Below are 15,992 nucleotides of genomic sequence, written 5' to 3'. Positions count from 1 at the left end.
AACCCACGGTATGTAAATTGAATAATTCTAACCACAGTTTTGTTTGAGTTTCGCATATATGCTTCATTGCTAGTTTTGCAAACTTGTATACCAATCTTTCACGCGTAAATTCCAATAATTTTAGACTTAAAATCTTTCCCTTAACAAACCAGTTGATATCTAATATCCAGTATATTTCATATTTTGTGTGTAAATGAAAACCATGGCGTTGACGTATCCTTTATTAAAGAAAATTCTACAGATTTATTAATCTATAACATCTTATCGATCTAATGATATCTTAAGGAAACTTTCCCCAATATTCAAACAATACTGCAAAATGCTTTGTACCTTTATAGGAATTAACACCAAAGATATAGGTCTATATACAAATAAGATGGATTCTCTCACATGGTATATTTTTAACGCAATTCTCTCTCTCTCTCTCTCTCTCTCTTTTTTTTTTTTTTTTAGATTGTCACTTTACAAATCCTGTACTAAATACACGTATACAACTCGATCATATTTATAGTCGGTTTAAGAGCTCTGTAGAGCTCGTGTTATTTGTTAACCGGTATTGTATACAGTGCCGACTTTAAATAAAATTTACTTACTTATTATCAGTATTATACAAAAGAACTGGTTTAATGTTGGAATTATAGCGTGTGTCCCTATTATTCTTAAAATGCGGCGGTTGAGATCTTCTGAGGATTCTAAGAGTGATTGGAGTAACGTATATAAATGTTATTAATTAATTATGTACAAATCCCGGCTCTTGACTTTAAAGGCGTGGCTCTGTTTGGCTCCTGGTTCAATTCGGCTGTCGGCTCCTGTACTTCGGCTCTTACAGCACGGCTCAACTGAGTCTCAGCTTTTACAGATTGAATTTTGATTATTACAATTAATCAAAATAGGAAAACTTGTTCAGTCACGTCTGAACTTTAATCAAAAGAAATAAACAATATGGATTACCTTTTATCTGTTTCCGACCTGCTCACTCTAATTCACGTGTAAAAATGATCGCTTTTGTAATGCGAGACCAACGCATATCGCTTTCACTCTAAAATTAAATCATACACGATTGGAATATCTTTCTCCGGATCGTCTCAGCGTCAAATACACGTTTAATCCAAGGATTCAAATGAATAGTTATTTTTGAAAGTTTTAAAAGCCTTTTTATACAATACGTGTTCGGGGACATAATCATAACTAGTGCTAATGTAACAGGGACCATTACAGACACCCCCCCCCCCCCCATTTAGCAAGTGAAGTCATTTGTTTCAATAAATAATTATTTCATAAAGTCCCCTCAATTTTAGACTGAAACAAATTAGTTGTGTAGATATTTAAGTATTATCCAATAAACATTCAGTGCAGGTGCTGGTGAGTATACTCTAGCTACGGCTATACGATACATGAAGACGAATTTCAAAAGATTTTGATGAGGGAAAAACGAGAAAATTACAGCAAGTATGATTCAAAGGCCAGAAACAAGGCGCATGGATTTATCATGACTAATAATCTCTGATTGTAAGTTTTACATGTAGTAGCATATGTACTTACAACCTCATTATCATTCCATTTAACTCATTCGTGCGAGAGATGTACATTTGTATGTATTTGATTAGCCAATCTATCTTGCGTAAGCGGGGAAGCGATTTTGACAACACCAAACAATAGAGAGTCCCAATATATGTACACCTGCCACATAATTTCAAAAACTTTCATTCAAATCTGAAAATGCTATTACTAGACCGATACTCGATTTTAGATTTCAGTTTTAAAAAAAAAGAGATCACGGTAGCTCAGTGATATACAGCGCTCGCTTCGTAACCAGGAGGTCGTGCTCCGGCCCTGAGCGCTAAGCATACGTTTTGTGGTACTTCACCTACAGCTGGTGATGTCTTAATGTAAGTGAAAAATTTTCGACGGGTCGTAAAATAATCAATCAATCAATCAAAAAAGAATATTTGTTGAGACCACTCATACCAATTACTTACAGCAAAATTTTCAGTTCATTCAAGTCTTTAAATTGCAAGTTATGGTCATTTTAGTACCCCAAAAAATGAAAGAAAAGCAATGCATGCCCATAAAAGCACACATGAGTATGACACACTTTATTGTTTACGACATTCAATAGAGTTGAAGATTTGCCCATAGTATGAATTTCATATTGTTCGCATCATTTATAAGACAGCTAAAGTGATTTTCAAATCGTCCTATTAGAATTTATCACACGTGTACGCACGTGCTGGAATATATACAGATCAGAGTCAGTTAATGAAATACACAGGAAATGTATCATAAATTATGAAACTGGAATACAAGTATAGGGGTAGAATAAACGGAAACTGTAAAATCATGTAGATTTAGAACCTTTATTGAACAATCCTTCTACCACAAAACGTAGTCCCTGTCGAACTCTTTCAAAATTTGAATCGACACAAAAACTTGCAACTGAATAGGGTTAAGTAATAGATGTATAATATATTTGGACCAATGAGATCAGTATTGAACCAGTACATACCAAGTTATAACATCCTGTGCAGTTGTGCTCAAAAGCTGAAGAGCCAACTTCTTTAATTAAATTGAATCATCCACTACCCGGGATGATTTGAAATCAGGGAGTGTGACAGGGTTCTGGGCCCACCACTGCCTCTATCGCTCTCTGTAGTGGTGTATCTGCATTGTCTTTGATGGTCCTGTTGATCACGTCCATTTTCTCACAACTTCTGACGCAACAATTTAACATTTTTAAGATCCTTTTTGGGGGGGGGGGGTAATTAGGTCCCATTGATTCGCCCAAGTTCATCCATAATTGACTTAGTTTCCCTGCTATAACGTATATAGTCCAACTTAGTACCCAAAATACTGGGTGACGTGTTTCCTGTCGCCATTTTGAATTTCGTGACACTTTGGTGCACCTGGCTTCAACGACTGCATATAGACCCGCGATATTTGTATTCAGAAATCACACTTTGACAAATATTTTTTTCATGCAAAAACACTTACATCGATGGCTACAATTAATTTTTTTCATATTAAAATTGATTTCTTGGCTGCTAGAACAGAAAACCAAGTTCACCAAGAATATATGATATGGTTTAGGGATCAATATCTCAATTGTTTTAAAATATTTCAACAACTTTATTTACAATCTGGTTTTGTTTATGAATTACTCCGTTTACCTGATCAAGGTATAAGGCTCATGGGGGGTGTGACCCGTCAAATACTCCCCCTATAGGCACCTGATCCCACCTCTGGTGTTTCCAAGGGTCCGTGTTTGCCCTACTCTTCATTTTGTACTTTTATAGGATTTATAAGATTGATCACTGCTCGTTATCTTCACTTTTTCATGAGTATTATAACTTATATAATGCAGTAACTTACAGAGGATTATCATGGCTAACATGCATATTATCAATGTGATGGTTTACATAGCTTACATCTTATAAATGTAATAACTTATAGATCATTATTGTAGCTTATACATTATTGATATGATGTTATTATGTCACAATGATACATGTAACTATCAGATAATTATGACCATATATTTAATCAGGAATCTCTTTGTAGACTTGATGCCGTCATTATTTGTACCACTGTACAAGGTCGAGTCGATCTCATAACGAGATCTTTAAATGCGGGTGAGTATAAAACGATAATCTCTATCAAAATCAATGAATGAAACTTTGGGAAAATACAGTAAACGTTGTGGACATATATAAATGTTAGAAAGACTCGTTTTTAAAGGGAAGCATGTCTTTGCTGAGAAGCCGCTAGCCCTGAAGGAGGAAGACGTGGCTGAATGTTACAAGACAGCAACGAGAAACAACAAGACACTGCAATGTGGATTTAACAAGTAATGTACATATACATCTGTAGCTATATACGAAATATCCAATATATATAAAACTAATACTCCAAAGTACTCAAAGGTCAAGTACGTAAAATAGATACACACACACAGAGAGAGAGAGAGTACATATACATATATATATATAAAGCACTAAATAATCACAACTAGGTACTGAAAATTTTCACCCCTGCCCGGGGTCGAACCAGCGACGTACGGTACCCACCGCCTAGCAAGACTGTCAAACCAGTGCGTAAGTCCACTTGGCCACACTTCTCTAAAAAGGAAGTTTTGTTATGTTCCTAAAGCGCTACTTATACACACTGATGCAATCTCACACAGTCGCTGTGTTATTCAGTGTTTAAGATATTTTTATAAGGAGAGTGGATCTTTCAAGGCAATTGTATAGAATATTTAATAGAAAGAAAAAATTAACCTTTTTCCAAATCTGTGGGTACGCTCTGTAATTTAAACTGATTAAGTTCATTATTGCTTTCGTCAACAGTCTGAACGTTTGCAGAGGCCACTTTGTCCCTAGCTCCATTCTCTACCCAGAATTCCGTGCGCTAAGTACTCCGTATAGGTGAAGCTTGCGTATAGCACCCTCTGGTGAGAGAATGTTTGTTCCTCATACATAAGTCCAAGTCGAACCCGATGTATTTTACCGAACCCGATTTTTAGATAAAGAGTATCTAAGTTCGAGGCAATGAATCAAACATTCACATTGAACAAAATCAATATTTCTTTGATTCTGTAGAATGTATCAGCCCTAATTTCATTATTCATAAATTTGATAAATAAATTGCTATTAATTTTTAGTTACATGCCAAAATCTCACCGAAAGTTAAAATATTGATCAATATAAATAGGAATTCATTGTAAAAATATGAATTTAAAAAAAGAAGTTTTCATAACATCTTTACTTCATACAGTATCTCACAAATTTGCCTTATCTACGCACAAATCCTTCCTTTTACAAATCCAATAGTTGTAACAATTTACACATTCCCTATGATAATTCTACAAGGTGCGAGATGTAAATCTACATTTGAATATAGAACATTTTAGAAACTTACATAACATACTCTCATCTGAAGTAATATACGCCAAAACTTAGTTCGGTTTAATTGACGTTTCATTCAGAGGATTGCGCCTAGTCATAAATGGTTCATACTAATCTTACATTAGTCTCGCTTTCCCCAGACTCTCGCTCTCGAGACTTTGCAAGAGCGAGAGTCTGGTACGATTCCTATTTTATCGTTGTGATTTCTAATCGAGGTTTACCGAGAAATCGATATTGTTTCTGATTGGTTGACAGAGAAACGTGGAGGAACTGAAGTTCGAAGCAACTGTCAAAGTTTGTTTACAAAAGCGAAAATTATATTTTTAACTGAAAGACCTTCAGTTATCAATAATGAAAGACATTTTGCATGGGTTAACACACAATAAAATATCTCTGTTTGCTTTGTAACGAACAAACGCATATATCCTTATCATGAGTAGCCATTGTTATTGTTTTGGTATGACGCCCTCTACTGGTCACAAAATTAGAATAGGAATCGTACCAGACTCTCGCTCGTGCAAAGTCTCGAGAGCGAGAGTCTGGGAAAAGCGAGACTAGTAAAACAAAGAGGCGTCCTTGGCAACGAGTTTATGCGCAGTCACATATGGTGTATGTATAGAATATATTTTGACTTTTAATTGGCGACAGAACTTCGTTTCTATAATGAATTATGTCAAAGATTATGCCTGACGATGGGCTAAGTATGAAAAGGAGGAACTTGACATCTTGTCAGAACGGAGTATACGAAGAACATTAAAATCCTGTATTAGAAATACCAAAACATGTGTGTATTCTTCTGTGTTAAGTGATAAAAGAATTAGATAAGTTACACGAGATTTGTGTATTGGTTCCTGCTGGCAAAGATTATAATACCATTATCTGTGTTTTTAACGCTCATTATTACAACCGTATTTTAAACGAACTTGTCTTTCATTCAACATTTGCCAATCCTATTTACACTACAAGTTTGTTTCGCACTTTTTCTTACCAAAACTGTCCTTACTATTTGCTATAGAAAAACACAAATTCCCCAGCCTAGTGCCCCCTCCCATGAAAATGATGTAAACTACTACTATAGGTTGAAATCGCCACTACGATCCTACTATCACACATAAAACATTGATATAGGAATGTAATATTTTAGGTGAGTAACTGAAGTAATCGGCACAGTAATTGAAAGTACTTAAATAACTCTACAGCAAAGCCATTGAATCCACCCCTTATACTTAATATAACTCTACAGCAAAGCCATTGAATCCACCCCTTATACTTAATATAACTCTACAGCAAAGTCATTAAATCCATCTCTTACACTTAATATAACTCTAAAGCAAAGTCATTGAATCCACCCCTTACACTTAATATAACTCTACAGCAAAGTCATTGAATCCACCCCTTACACTTAATATAACTCTACAGCAAAGTCATTAAATCCATCTCTTACACTTAATATAACTTTACAGCAACGCCATTGAATCCACCCCTTATACTTAATATAACTCTACAGCAAAGCCATTGAATCCACCCCTTACACTTAATATAACTCAACAGCAACGACATTCAAGCCATCCCTTATACTTTTAAATGCATTAAATTTTGTGTTGTAGAAGATTCGATGTTGGCATAAAGAAACTACATGATAAAATTCGCTGCGGTGATTTAGGAACACTTAGATCCATTAAGTTGTCTGCTAGAGAGCTGCCTTCTACTTGCACAAAGGAATATATTCTATCATCAGGTAGTGTCATATATCTCATCATCAGGTAGTGTCATATATCTCATCATCAGGTAGTATCATATATCCCATCATCAGGTAGTGTCACATATCTCATCATCAGGTAGTATCACATATCTCATCATCAGGTAGTATCACATATCTCATCATCAGGTAGTATCACATATCTCATCATCAGGTAGTATCATATATCTTATCATCAGGTAGTGTCATATATCCTATCATCAGGTAGTGTCACATATCCCATCATCAGGTAGTGTCACATATCTTATCATCAGGTAGTGTCACATATCTTATAATCAGGTAATGTCACATATTCCATCATCAGGTAGTATCATATATCCTATCATCAGGTAGTATCATATATCCCATCATCAGGTAGTATCATATATCTCATCATCAGGTAGTGTCACATATCTTATCATCAGGTAGTGTCACATATCTTATCATCAGGTAGTGTCACATATCTTATAATCAGGTAATGTCACATATTCCATCATCAGGTAGTATCATATATCCTATCATCAGGTAGTGTCATATATCTCATCATCAGGTAGTATCATATATCCCATCATCAGGTAGTGTCACATATCTCATCATCAGGTAGTATCACATATCTCATCATCAGGTAGTATCATATATCTCATCATCAGGTAGTGTCATATATCTCATCATCAGGTAGTATCATATATCCCATCATCAGGTAGTGTCACATATCTCATCATCAGGTAGTATCACATATCTCATCATCAGGTAGTATCACATATCTCATCATCAGGTAGTGTCATATATCCTATCATCAGGTAGTGTCACATATCCCATCATCAGGTAGTGTCACATATCTTATCATCAGGTAGTGTCACATATCTTATAATCAGGTAATGTCACATATTCCATCATCAGGTAGTATCATATATCCTATCATCAGGTAGTATCATATATCCCATCATCAGGTAGTATCATATATCTCATCATCAGGTAGTGTCACATATCTTATCATCAGGTAGTGTCACATATCTTATCATCAGGTAGTGTCACATATCTTATCATCAGGTAGTGTCACATATCTTATCATCAGGTAGTGTCACATATCTTATCATCAGGTAGTGTCACATATCTTATCATCAGGTAGTGTCACATATCTCATCATCAGGTAGTGTCACATATCTTATCATCAGGTAGTGTCACATATCTTATCATCAGGTAGTGTCACATATCCCATCATCAGTTAGAGTTACAGATCCTATAGGTTGTATCATGATAATAATATCCTATCATCAAGTAATATCACATAATCATTGTCACGTGCATCAGTTTTTGAAATATATTTTCGAATGTATTTTTATATGCCCGTCTTTATGTATTATGGTGCAGCGATGTCTGTACGTCGGTCCGTCCGTCCGTCCATCCGTTCGTTCGGGGTTTTCTCTTTATAATTTCATTTCCCATTCACATATCATGCTGAAACTTGCTGTGTAGCTTTTTTGTGGGTCACTCTAGATCATACTACAATTTTGATCCATTTCGACCTTTTGTTCATATGAAAGTTTGTCACAGCCTCATGATGGCTGATACTACCTGAAGCAAAGTTATACAAATTATTGTAGCACAAGAAAAACACCCAATGTAAGCATTTCACGGGCGTATTATGTACCGTTTGCGGTATAGCGTTTCCCCCACAGACATTTCTGTTTTAGGATTGACGATATCCTTTTTGACGTCATATACATGTATGTTTTGGATAATACTACATGTAGTTTGTGGATATGACGTACCTAGTTCATCTTTATCATCAGTATAAAAATATTGAATTTCTCACACGCAGACCTGTTTTTATATATTCTTATGAAGCAGAATTTATTCAAAAATTTCTACGTGAGAAGAATTTGTTGTTGTGGCCTTCACTTCGACATTTAGATATATCGACGACGTATTATCTATTTAATTAACAATAATAATTTTCATTCATATATCGATTCGATATATTCCCGTGAATTCGAAATGAAATACACCACAGAGTCCTCCACTTCTGCTTCATACTTAGATATTTTATTGAAAGTAGATATTAACGGCAAACTAACAACTCGACTTTATGAAAAACGGAATGATTTCAGTTTCTCCATCGTCAACTTCCCGTATTTATGTAACAATATTCCATTATCACCTGCATATGGTGTGTATATCTCTCAACTGGTTCGATACGCAAGAATTTGTTCTGCGTTTGTTCAGTTTTTTAATCGAGGCAGGCTGCTGACAAACAAGTTGATGGTGCAGGGGTTTCAACATTCTTGTTTAAAGTCAGTATTTTGCAAATGTTATGCTCGTCATAATTATTTAGTTTGTCAATACAACCTATCATTGGGTCAAATGCTGTCTGATGTGTTTCATAGCGATCAATAGGCCATTCTTAGCACATTAATTTTGACAACGGATAACTCCGTTTACCTGATCAAGCTATAGGACTCAGGGCGGGTGTGACCGGTCGACAGGGAATGATTACTCCTCCTAGATACCTAATTCCACTTCTGGTACATCCAGGGGTCTGTGTTTGCCCAACTCTCTGTTTTGTATTGCTTATAGGAGTTATGAGATTGATCACTGTTCGTTATTTTCGCCTTTCACGTTTAAGTTTGCAATTATAGAATCTGTTTATGAAATAACGAAAACGTACTGTGTACTGTTTTTACATAAGGTTTTATCATATTACAGATAATTAATGATTTTAACAGGTGGATTTCTGACAGACAGCGTGGTTCATGATTTAGACTTGTTAGTGTGGTTGGCGGGAGAGCGACCTAATTCCGTATTTGCTTTTGGGCATGCGCAAAGTCCTATGATCAAAGAATGCGGTGATTACGACAGTGTGAATGTCATTCTGAAGTTTCCGAGCGGTTTGCTGGCATTTGTCGAAAACTTTAGAGGAGTCTCCTACGGTTACGATCAGAGATACGAGGTATCTAATGATGAAAAAACAAAACTACTGAAAAGGACCGATTTTCACTCTTTGATATTATAGGATTAAACATTCCTTTTGAAGAATTTATCGATGTGTAAACTCCGGACATTTTACTCACAAACTGAATAAAAGTGCGAAGCACTTTTATGTTAAGTTTGTGAGTAAAATGTCCGGAGTTTACACATCGATAAATTCTTCAAAAAGAATGTTTGATTCTTATAATTCCAATTCATTCACTTTATTAACAATTGCAAAAATTTGAATAGTTTCCATGCACTATGTTATTTGTTTTCAGGCATGTATGAATACATCGCGTTTTCGGATTTTTTTTTTTTTTTTTTTTTTTTTTTTTTTTACATGTAAACTCTTGTTCAGCTTTATTTTTGTCCAATCAAAACAATTGTAAAAAATAAAATTGGAATTATTTACATGTACAGACTTAAATGTAAATTGATTAATCACAAAACTGAATCATTTGACGTTCTTCACATAACTTGTAGGTTCTAGGTACCAATGCATGTGCGGTTATTGAAAACCCAAAGGAATCACAGCTAAATTTGTGGGACGAAACTGGGATGCATTCGGATTTGATGTGGCAAAATGCAGTTACTCGCTACACGGAGGGTCTTAAAAAGGAAATCCAACACTTTGCAGCAGTTGTTAAAGGTCACATTCATCTTCATTTTTATTTATCTTATTTATTTATAAAGCGCAAAATTACATAATAGTTTCTATGCCCTGTACAATGTTTGTGCTAATAATCAATGATAATATACCAATAAAAGACCTGCAAGGGCTATAAAGGAAATGATAAACCAATAGAAAAAATTTAAATAAAACATGGTAGTAAACTGACGAAGTGGTTGACTTTGATCAGACAAGATATAACTGGTACACAGGTATTCGTATACTGGATCAAAGGTCAGTTTGCAAGAGATTGCACATAGAATCCTTGATATTGCACTCAGTTCCAACCACTTTTCTGCAGCTATGATTGAACGTTTAAAGGGAATTGTCTTCATTATCCCAAAAAAATAAAATAAAATATATATATAGCACGCTAAATAATTCGGTTCCTTTTGGAAAACACATGGATTTGTTATAATTATTTCGCGCATTTAATTCATAAACATGTAATATTCTGAACTGAAATCATCATTTTCTTTCCTTTGTTTATTTGTTCTTCATTCGGATTTTTCAAGATATTGTGTCTAAATTTCAGGTGGAAGACGGCATTTATTCCCCGATGTACTTACAGTTAACATGATTTTTTTTAATGTAGCCTATCAGTGGCGGATTTAGCGCCAGACACACGCCCCCACCCTTAACATTTTTCATAGGAATGTGTCCAATGTGTCTTCAGTCTTATTTTTGTCAGAACTCAGTAGTTTTAGGGGGGCTGAAGGGAGCACCCCCAGACACCCAACTGTTTTACTGCCCTATCCTCTCCGTTCTGAACTTCATATGGTTTGCTGTATTTAATAAAAAAATTTCTTTTTAAGGTGAATCGAACTGTATTGTCAAAGGGGAGGAAGTGACGTTTGTCAGTAGGCTATGCTCGTCTGCTACCGAGTCTCTACAGCGAGGCCAAGTGATTAACCTGACGTAAAAGAACGAGAAAAAACTTTAGTAGAAGTGGAAGATAGTGTACTTTATCAAACATTGCTTTTCTTTACCATACATCTTGTTATATTTTTTTCTGTACCGATCTTTTGGAGTTGTCTTTTTCTCCAACCCCTTCAAATGACCGACTCTGAAGGATCACTCCGAGTGACGGAAAACGATTTATCGCTTTTGTCTTGTAAGGTCACGTATTCTATATTTATATTTACCTGCCTGATGACAGGCAATATAGTCTCATAAGGCCGCTTAATAAACCAATCATATTACTAGAATTTAATTTGCAGTATGACAACACACCTGTCTACGGTAAACAACTTCATATTAACTGTAATCCCGTTAGGATACGGTTTATAGAATATGTCCTCAATAGCCCTTGCTTATCGTAGAGGCAACTAAATGGGGGCGGTCCTTCGGACAAGACCGCAAAATCCGAGGCTCCGTTTCTCATCAGGTGTGGCACGATAAAGATCCCTCTCTGCTCAAAGGCCGTATGCGCCAAGCATAGGCCTAAATTTTGAAGTCCTTCAACGGCAGTGGTGACGTCTCCATATGAGTGAAAAATTCTCAAGCGGGACGTTAAATATACAGACAACCATCCATATTCACTTTATGTACACCTGAAGATGGATGTAAAATATTCAGAAAGCGCCTGGGATTTGTGAATGTGTTCAATATAATTTGGAACTGCATAAAAGTTACTGCAAACCATTTTTTATTTGCGGCTAATTTATTTAGTAATTCACCCGGGGTAAACTGGTTTGTCAAAAGATGGAGATTCAAATAGAAAACGTCTTCGGTACATCTATGAATTTAAGGAGTTGAAGTTTGTCGACAAACATTTTTGATACACACACAGCATTGGCGAGTTTACATTTAAATCTCTGATACATCATCTGATCACAAATGGGTTGGTTTCAAGAACTCATGGAAATAAACATAGGCGGCCTAAGAATGCATACAGTTTTGATGTTTTGAGGGATGTTGCTCAGTTCATATATAATTATGACGAAAAGCATGGTCTGCTTCAGCCGGCAGCAGTCAACAGGAATATCGGTGGACACAATACTTCTACCATGCAATGAAAGCAAACAGTCCCTGTACAGAATATACAAAGATGTTTGTATCGACAATGACAAGACAGCAGTAGGGCTAACGACGTTCAAGGGCATTTGGCAGAGTTGTTGTCCAAACATAAAATTCGTGTCACCCAAGACTGAAGTATGTCCTATCTATGAACAACACAAAGATCACATTCAATCGGCAATGACAGAAAACGATAAGTTAGCTGCTCTAGACAAATATAGTGCACATCTGAATGAAGTGAAAGTAGAACGACAGGTACCTTACAATAAACAAAATTTACAAACCATTAAAGTGTGGAAAAAATATTTTATGAAATGTATTAAAATACTGTATTACCGCAAGTGTGTTTAAAATCCGTTGTTGTATTAAAAATGCTGTGGTATTTACCGATAATAAGAACTACGTATGTAGTTTTTTAAAAGACTTATACTCTTGTTTAACGAAATACAAGTCCTTTGAAGTTAATCGATATTGTAATAACAGTTATATAAACAGTCTGTTACTAATGTGAGAACTAAGTTACTACTAAGGTAGCTGAGCAACCAGTCCCGGTACAGTCAGCTTCGCCGATGTCAACAGAGCTTAACCATGTCCACTATACCTTCAATTACTCGCAAGCTGTATCCATCCCGCATCATGTTTGTCAAGTTGGACCTCTCTATTTTGCTACACCTAGAAAGATTCAGTTGTTTGGAGTTGCTATGGAGGGTAGCTATTATTTCTGTGTACTATGTTTCTAAATTTAGACAATTTCATAATATACGTTTGCATTTTCTGACGAACAAATGGTATTTAGAGAGAGGCTTTGTAATTCACGTAGGTATAAAGAAGCAGATCAACTTCCTAGTAGATGAGGATTCGATACCGGGGGGAAACGGAACACACGTCAAGGGCGCTATTGGCGTAATTTCCATGCTTCGTTATTGTTTTGAGAATTTTGGTCTGGGTGAAAAAGAATGCCACTTACACTGTGATAACGCTTCAGGTTAGAATCCAAATTAAATAGATAATCAAAAATAGTAATGAAAAAATAAACACGATTGTGTGAGTCTTACAATTCTTAAAGAAGCATTTTAATTTTACTTTGAAGGAGAAAACAAAAATAAATTCATTATGGCGTACTTACTTCGGAGAACGCTCAGTGGCAAGCACTCCCAAATACATTTGCACATGCAAGTTCCATACCATAGCAAAAGTTTAGCGGACGCCGGGTTTGCTTACATAAAAAAAATTATACAGAAGGTCAGAGGTTGATTCAATGGATCAGTTAGCATCCGTAGTCAGAAAAAGTGCGACATCTAATATATAATAGAGAGTGGGTCGAGGTTTTGTACAACAAAAGTGGCAAACTTCCATTCGATATTTATTTTTCATACTCGTATAAAAATTCTCAAACATATTCTAGCTAGTTTGGGTGACATCTTTCCGTCACGTGGGTGTGATTGAAGCCCTTTTCAGTCCTTTCGACGTAGTTGGTCACCCCGTTGTAGGATGAATGACGTTGCTGCTCTTGAAAACAGCAAAATAGACGATAATACCAACAGTGATTCCGACGAAAGCTACTGATCCTAGGATGATGCCCACCAGTACACCTGTGTTTGCTAGGATAGATGGGGGCGGCTGAAATGTATGTGATTATGTCAAATAAAAATGATTGTGGTTAAATAGAATTACAATAGTGTACTTTACATTACACCGCACATTATATAATACATGTATGTATTAAAGTTATTCATCAATCAATCAAATATGATATGTTTATCATATACTTGGTAATAATTATGCAGATTGTACACTGCGCGATACGAGTGACGTCACAATAGCCAATATCAACGACCGGTCCGAAAACACCTATTAAATGTCAGACTGGCGTGCAAAAATGCGTATCAAGCCGAAAATTACGTATTCACTCGCAACAATCAATGTATCAATATTTTTACCATGGTAAATTAATGTTTTTATTGTAGTACTACTTAAGTAAATCAATGTATCAGAATTTTTAACATAGTTGATTATGATTGATATATCTAAGTTTTTACAAGTACCATAGTTAATCAATGCATCAGAGATTTACCATTTATAATTCAATGTACCAAGGTTTTTACTATCTAGAGTAAATCATTGTACCAAGGTTATTACCATAGAAAAGTAATGTATCAAATATTCCTTGATCTGATAACATGAATATCATTTTATAAAAGGGAAAAGTGCGACATATGATGAATACATGTACAATATTACATGCCAAAATCCATATCATCGGGCTGATATGGGGCCACTCGGGCTGATATGATATGGATTTTAGCATGTATTACTCTCTACATACAAGTACCATTTCAATAAATTCACCGCAATATAAAATCAGTTGATATGTGATCAAATCTACTATGTCAATTCATTACCGTTATTCCGACAGTTAGTGTTCTGGTGGTGTTGGAGATGTTCTGTGATACCGTGGTGGATTGGTCAATTGTCGTGGATGACACCATTGGAATGGCAGAAGTGGAACCTGATAAGTCAGAAGAGGAGGTTGTATCGGGCGAGTTGGTCGTAGTGCTCTGTGATACTGTGGTTGATTGGTGAACGCTCGTGGAGGAAACAGCTGGGATGGCAGAAGTGGAGCCTGATGAGTTAGAAGAAGAGGTTGTATCAGACGAGGTGTTAGTGGTCTGTGATACCGTAGTTGATTGGTTAGTGTTCGTGGAAGAAACAGTTGAGGTGGCAGAGGGCGTGGATGATAGGTCAGATGAGGAGGTTGTCTCTGGTGAAGTATTAGTCTGTGATGCAGTGGTTGATTGATCAGTTGTCGTGGATGGCAAGTCAGATGAGGAGGTTGTACCGGATGAGGTGGTTGTACCGGATGAGGTGGTTGTATCAGATGAGGAGGTTGTGCCAGATGAGGTGGTTGTATCAGATGAGGAGGTTGTACCAGATGAGGTGGTTGTATCAGATGAGGAGGTTGTACCAGATGAGGTGGTTGAATCAGATGAGGTTGTACCAGATGAGGTGGTTGTATCAGATGAGGTGGTTGTATCAGATGAGGTGGTTGTATCAGATGAGGAGGTTGTACCAGATGAAGTGGTTGTACCAGATGAGGAGGTTGTACCAGATGAGGTGGTTGTATCAGATGAGGTTGTACCAGATGAGGTGGTTGTATCAGATGAGGAGGTTGTACCTGATGAGGTGGTTGTACCAGATGAGGTGGTTGTATCAGATGAGGAGGTTGTACCAGATGAGGTGGTTGTATCAGATGAGGAGGTTGTACCAGATGAGGTGGTTGTATCAGATGAGGAGGTTGTACCAGATGAGGTGGTTGTATCAGATGAGGAGGTTGTACCAGATGAGGTGGTTGTATCAGATGAGGTTGTACCAGATGAGGTGGTTGTACCAGATGAAGTGGTTGTATCAGATGAGGAGGTTGTACCAGATGAGGTGGTTGTATCAGATGAGGAGGTTGTGGTATTCTGTGATTCTGTGGTTGATTGGTCAGTATTGTTGGAGGAAGTAGTTGTTATTGCAGAAGTCGATGATGAGTCAGTGGAAGTTGGAGCAGAAGAGGTTGTCTCCGAATTACAAGTTGCATTACTTTCGTCTGCTTTGTCTTCACAATTTCGGATTCCATCACATGTCAAGTTAATATTCACGCATCTGCAAACCATACCAAAGAAATAGCGTAATAATAGTCTATGACCAA

The 15,992-nt window shown here is 36.4% G+C and overlaps 2 protein-coding genes across 3 annotated transcripts in view; one reads left to right on the top strand and one right to left on the bottom strand.

Moving 5' to 3' along the window:
- LOC125665201 (inositol 2-dehydrogenase-like) overlaps positions 1-11,272 on the top strand; it is a 17,686-nt gene extending 6,414 nt beyond the window's left edge. For both annotated transcript variants that reach the window (XM_056152131.1, XM_048897826.2), the window contains 6 exons: positions 3,559-3,629; positions 3,736-3,844; positions 6,509-6,639; positions 9,366-9,589; positions 10,093-10,258; positions 11,095-11,272. In XM_056152131.1, coding sequence (XP_056008106.1) covers positions 3,559-3,629; positions 3,736-3,844; positions 6,509-6,639; positions 9,366-9,589; positions 10,093-10,258; positions 11,095-11,201 — 808 coding nt within the window. In that variant the 3' untranslated portion in view covers positions 11,202-11,272. The remainder of the gene's footprint in view (positions 1-3,558; positions 3,630-3,735; positions 3,845-6,508; positions 6,640-9,365; positions 9,590-10,092; positions 10,259-11,094) is intronic.
- A 2,373-nt stretch (positions 11,273-13,645) lies between these two features.
- LOC125665200 (serine-rich adhesin for platelets-like) overlaps positions 13,646-15,992 on the bottom strand; it is a 29,257-nt gene continuing 26,910 nt past the window's right edge. The window contains exons 4-5 of the mRNA XM_048897825.2: positions 14,701-15,946; positions 13,646-13,918 (exon numbers count right to left, since the gene is read on the bottom strand). Of these exons, the coding sequence (XP_048753782.2) occupies positions 13,775-13,918; positions 14,701-15,946 (1,390 nt within the window). The 3' untranslated portion in view covers positions 13,646-13,774. The remainder of the gene's footprint in view (positions 13,919-14,700; positions 15,947-15,992) is intronic.

The sequence above is a fragment of the Ostrea edulis genome, chromosome 10 (assembly GCF_947568905.1).
Source record: "Ostrea edulis chromosome 10, xbOstEdul1.1, whole genome shotgun sequence".
In the NCBI taxonomy this organism is placed as follows: Eukaryota; Metazoa; Mollusca; class Bivalvia; order Ostreida; family Ostreidae; genus Ostrea; species Ostrea edulis.
Note: the sequence above shows the minus strand (reverse complement) of the source record. Positions and strands in the feature narration are given on the sequence as shown.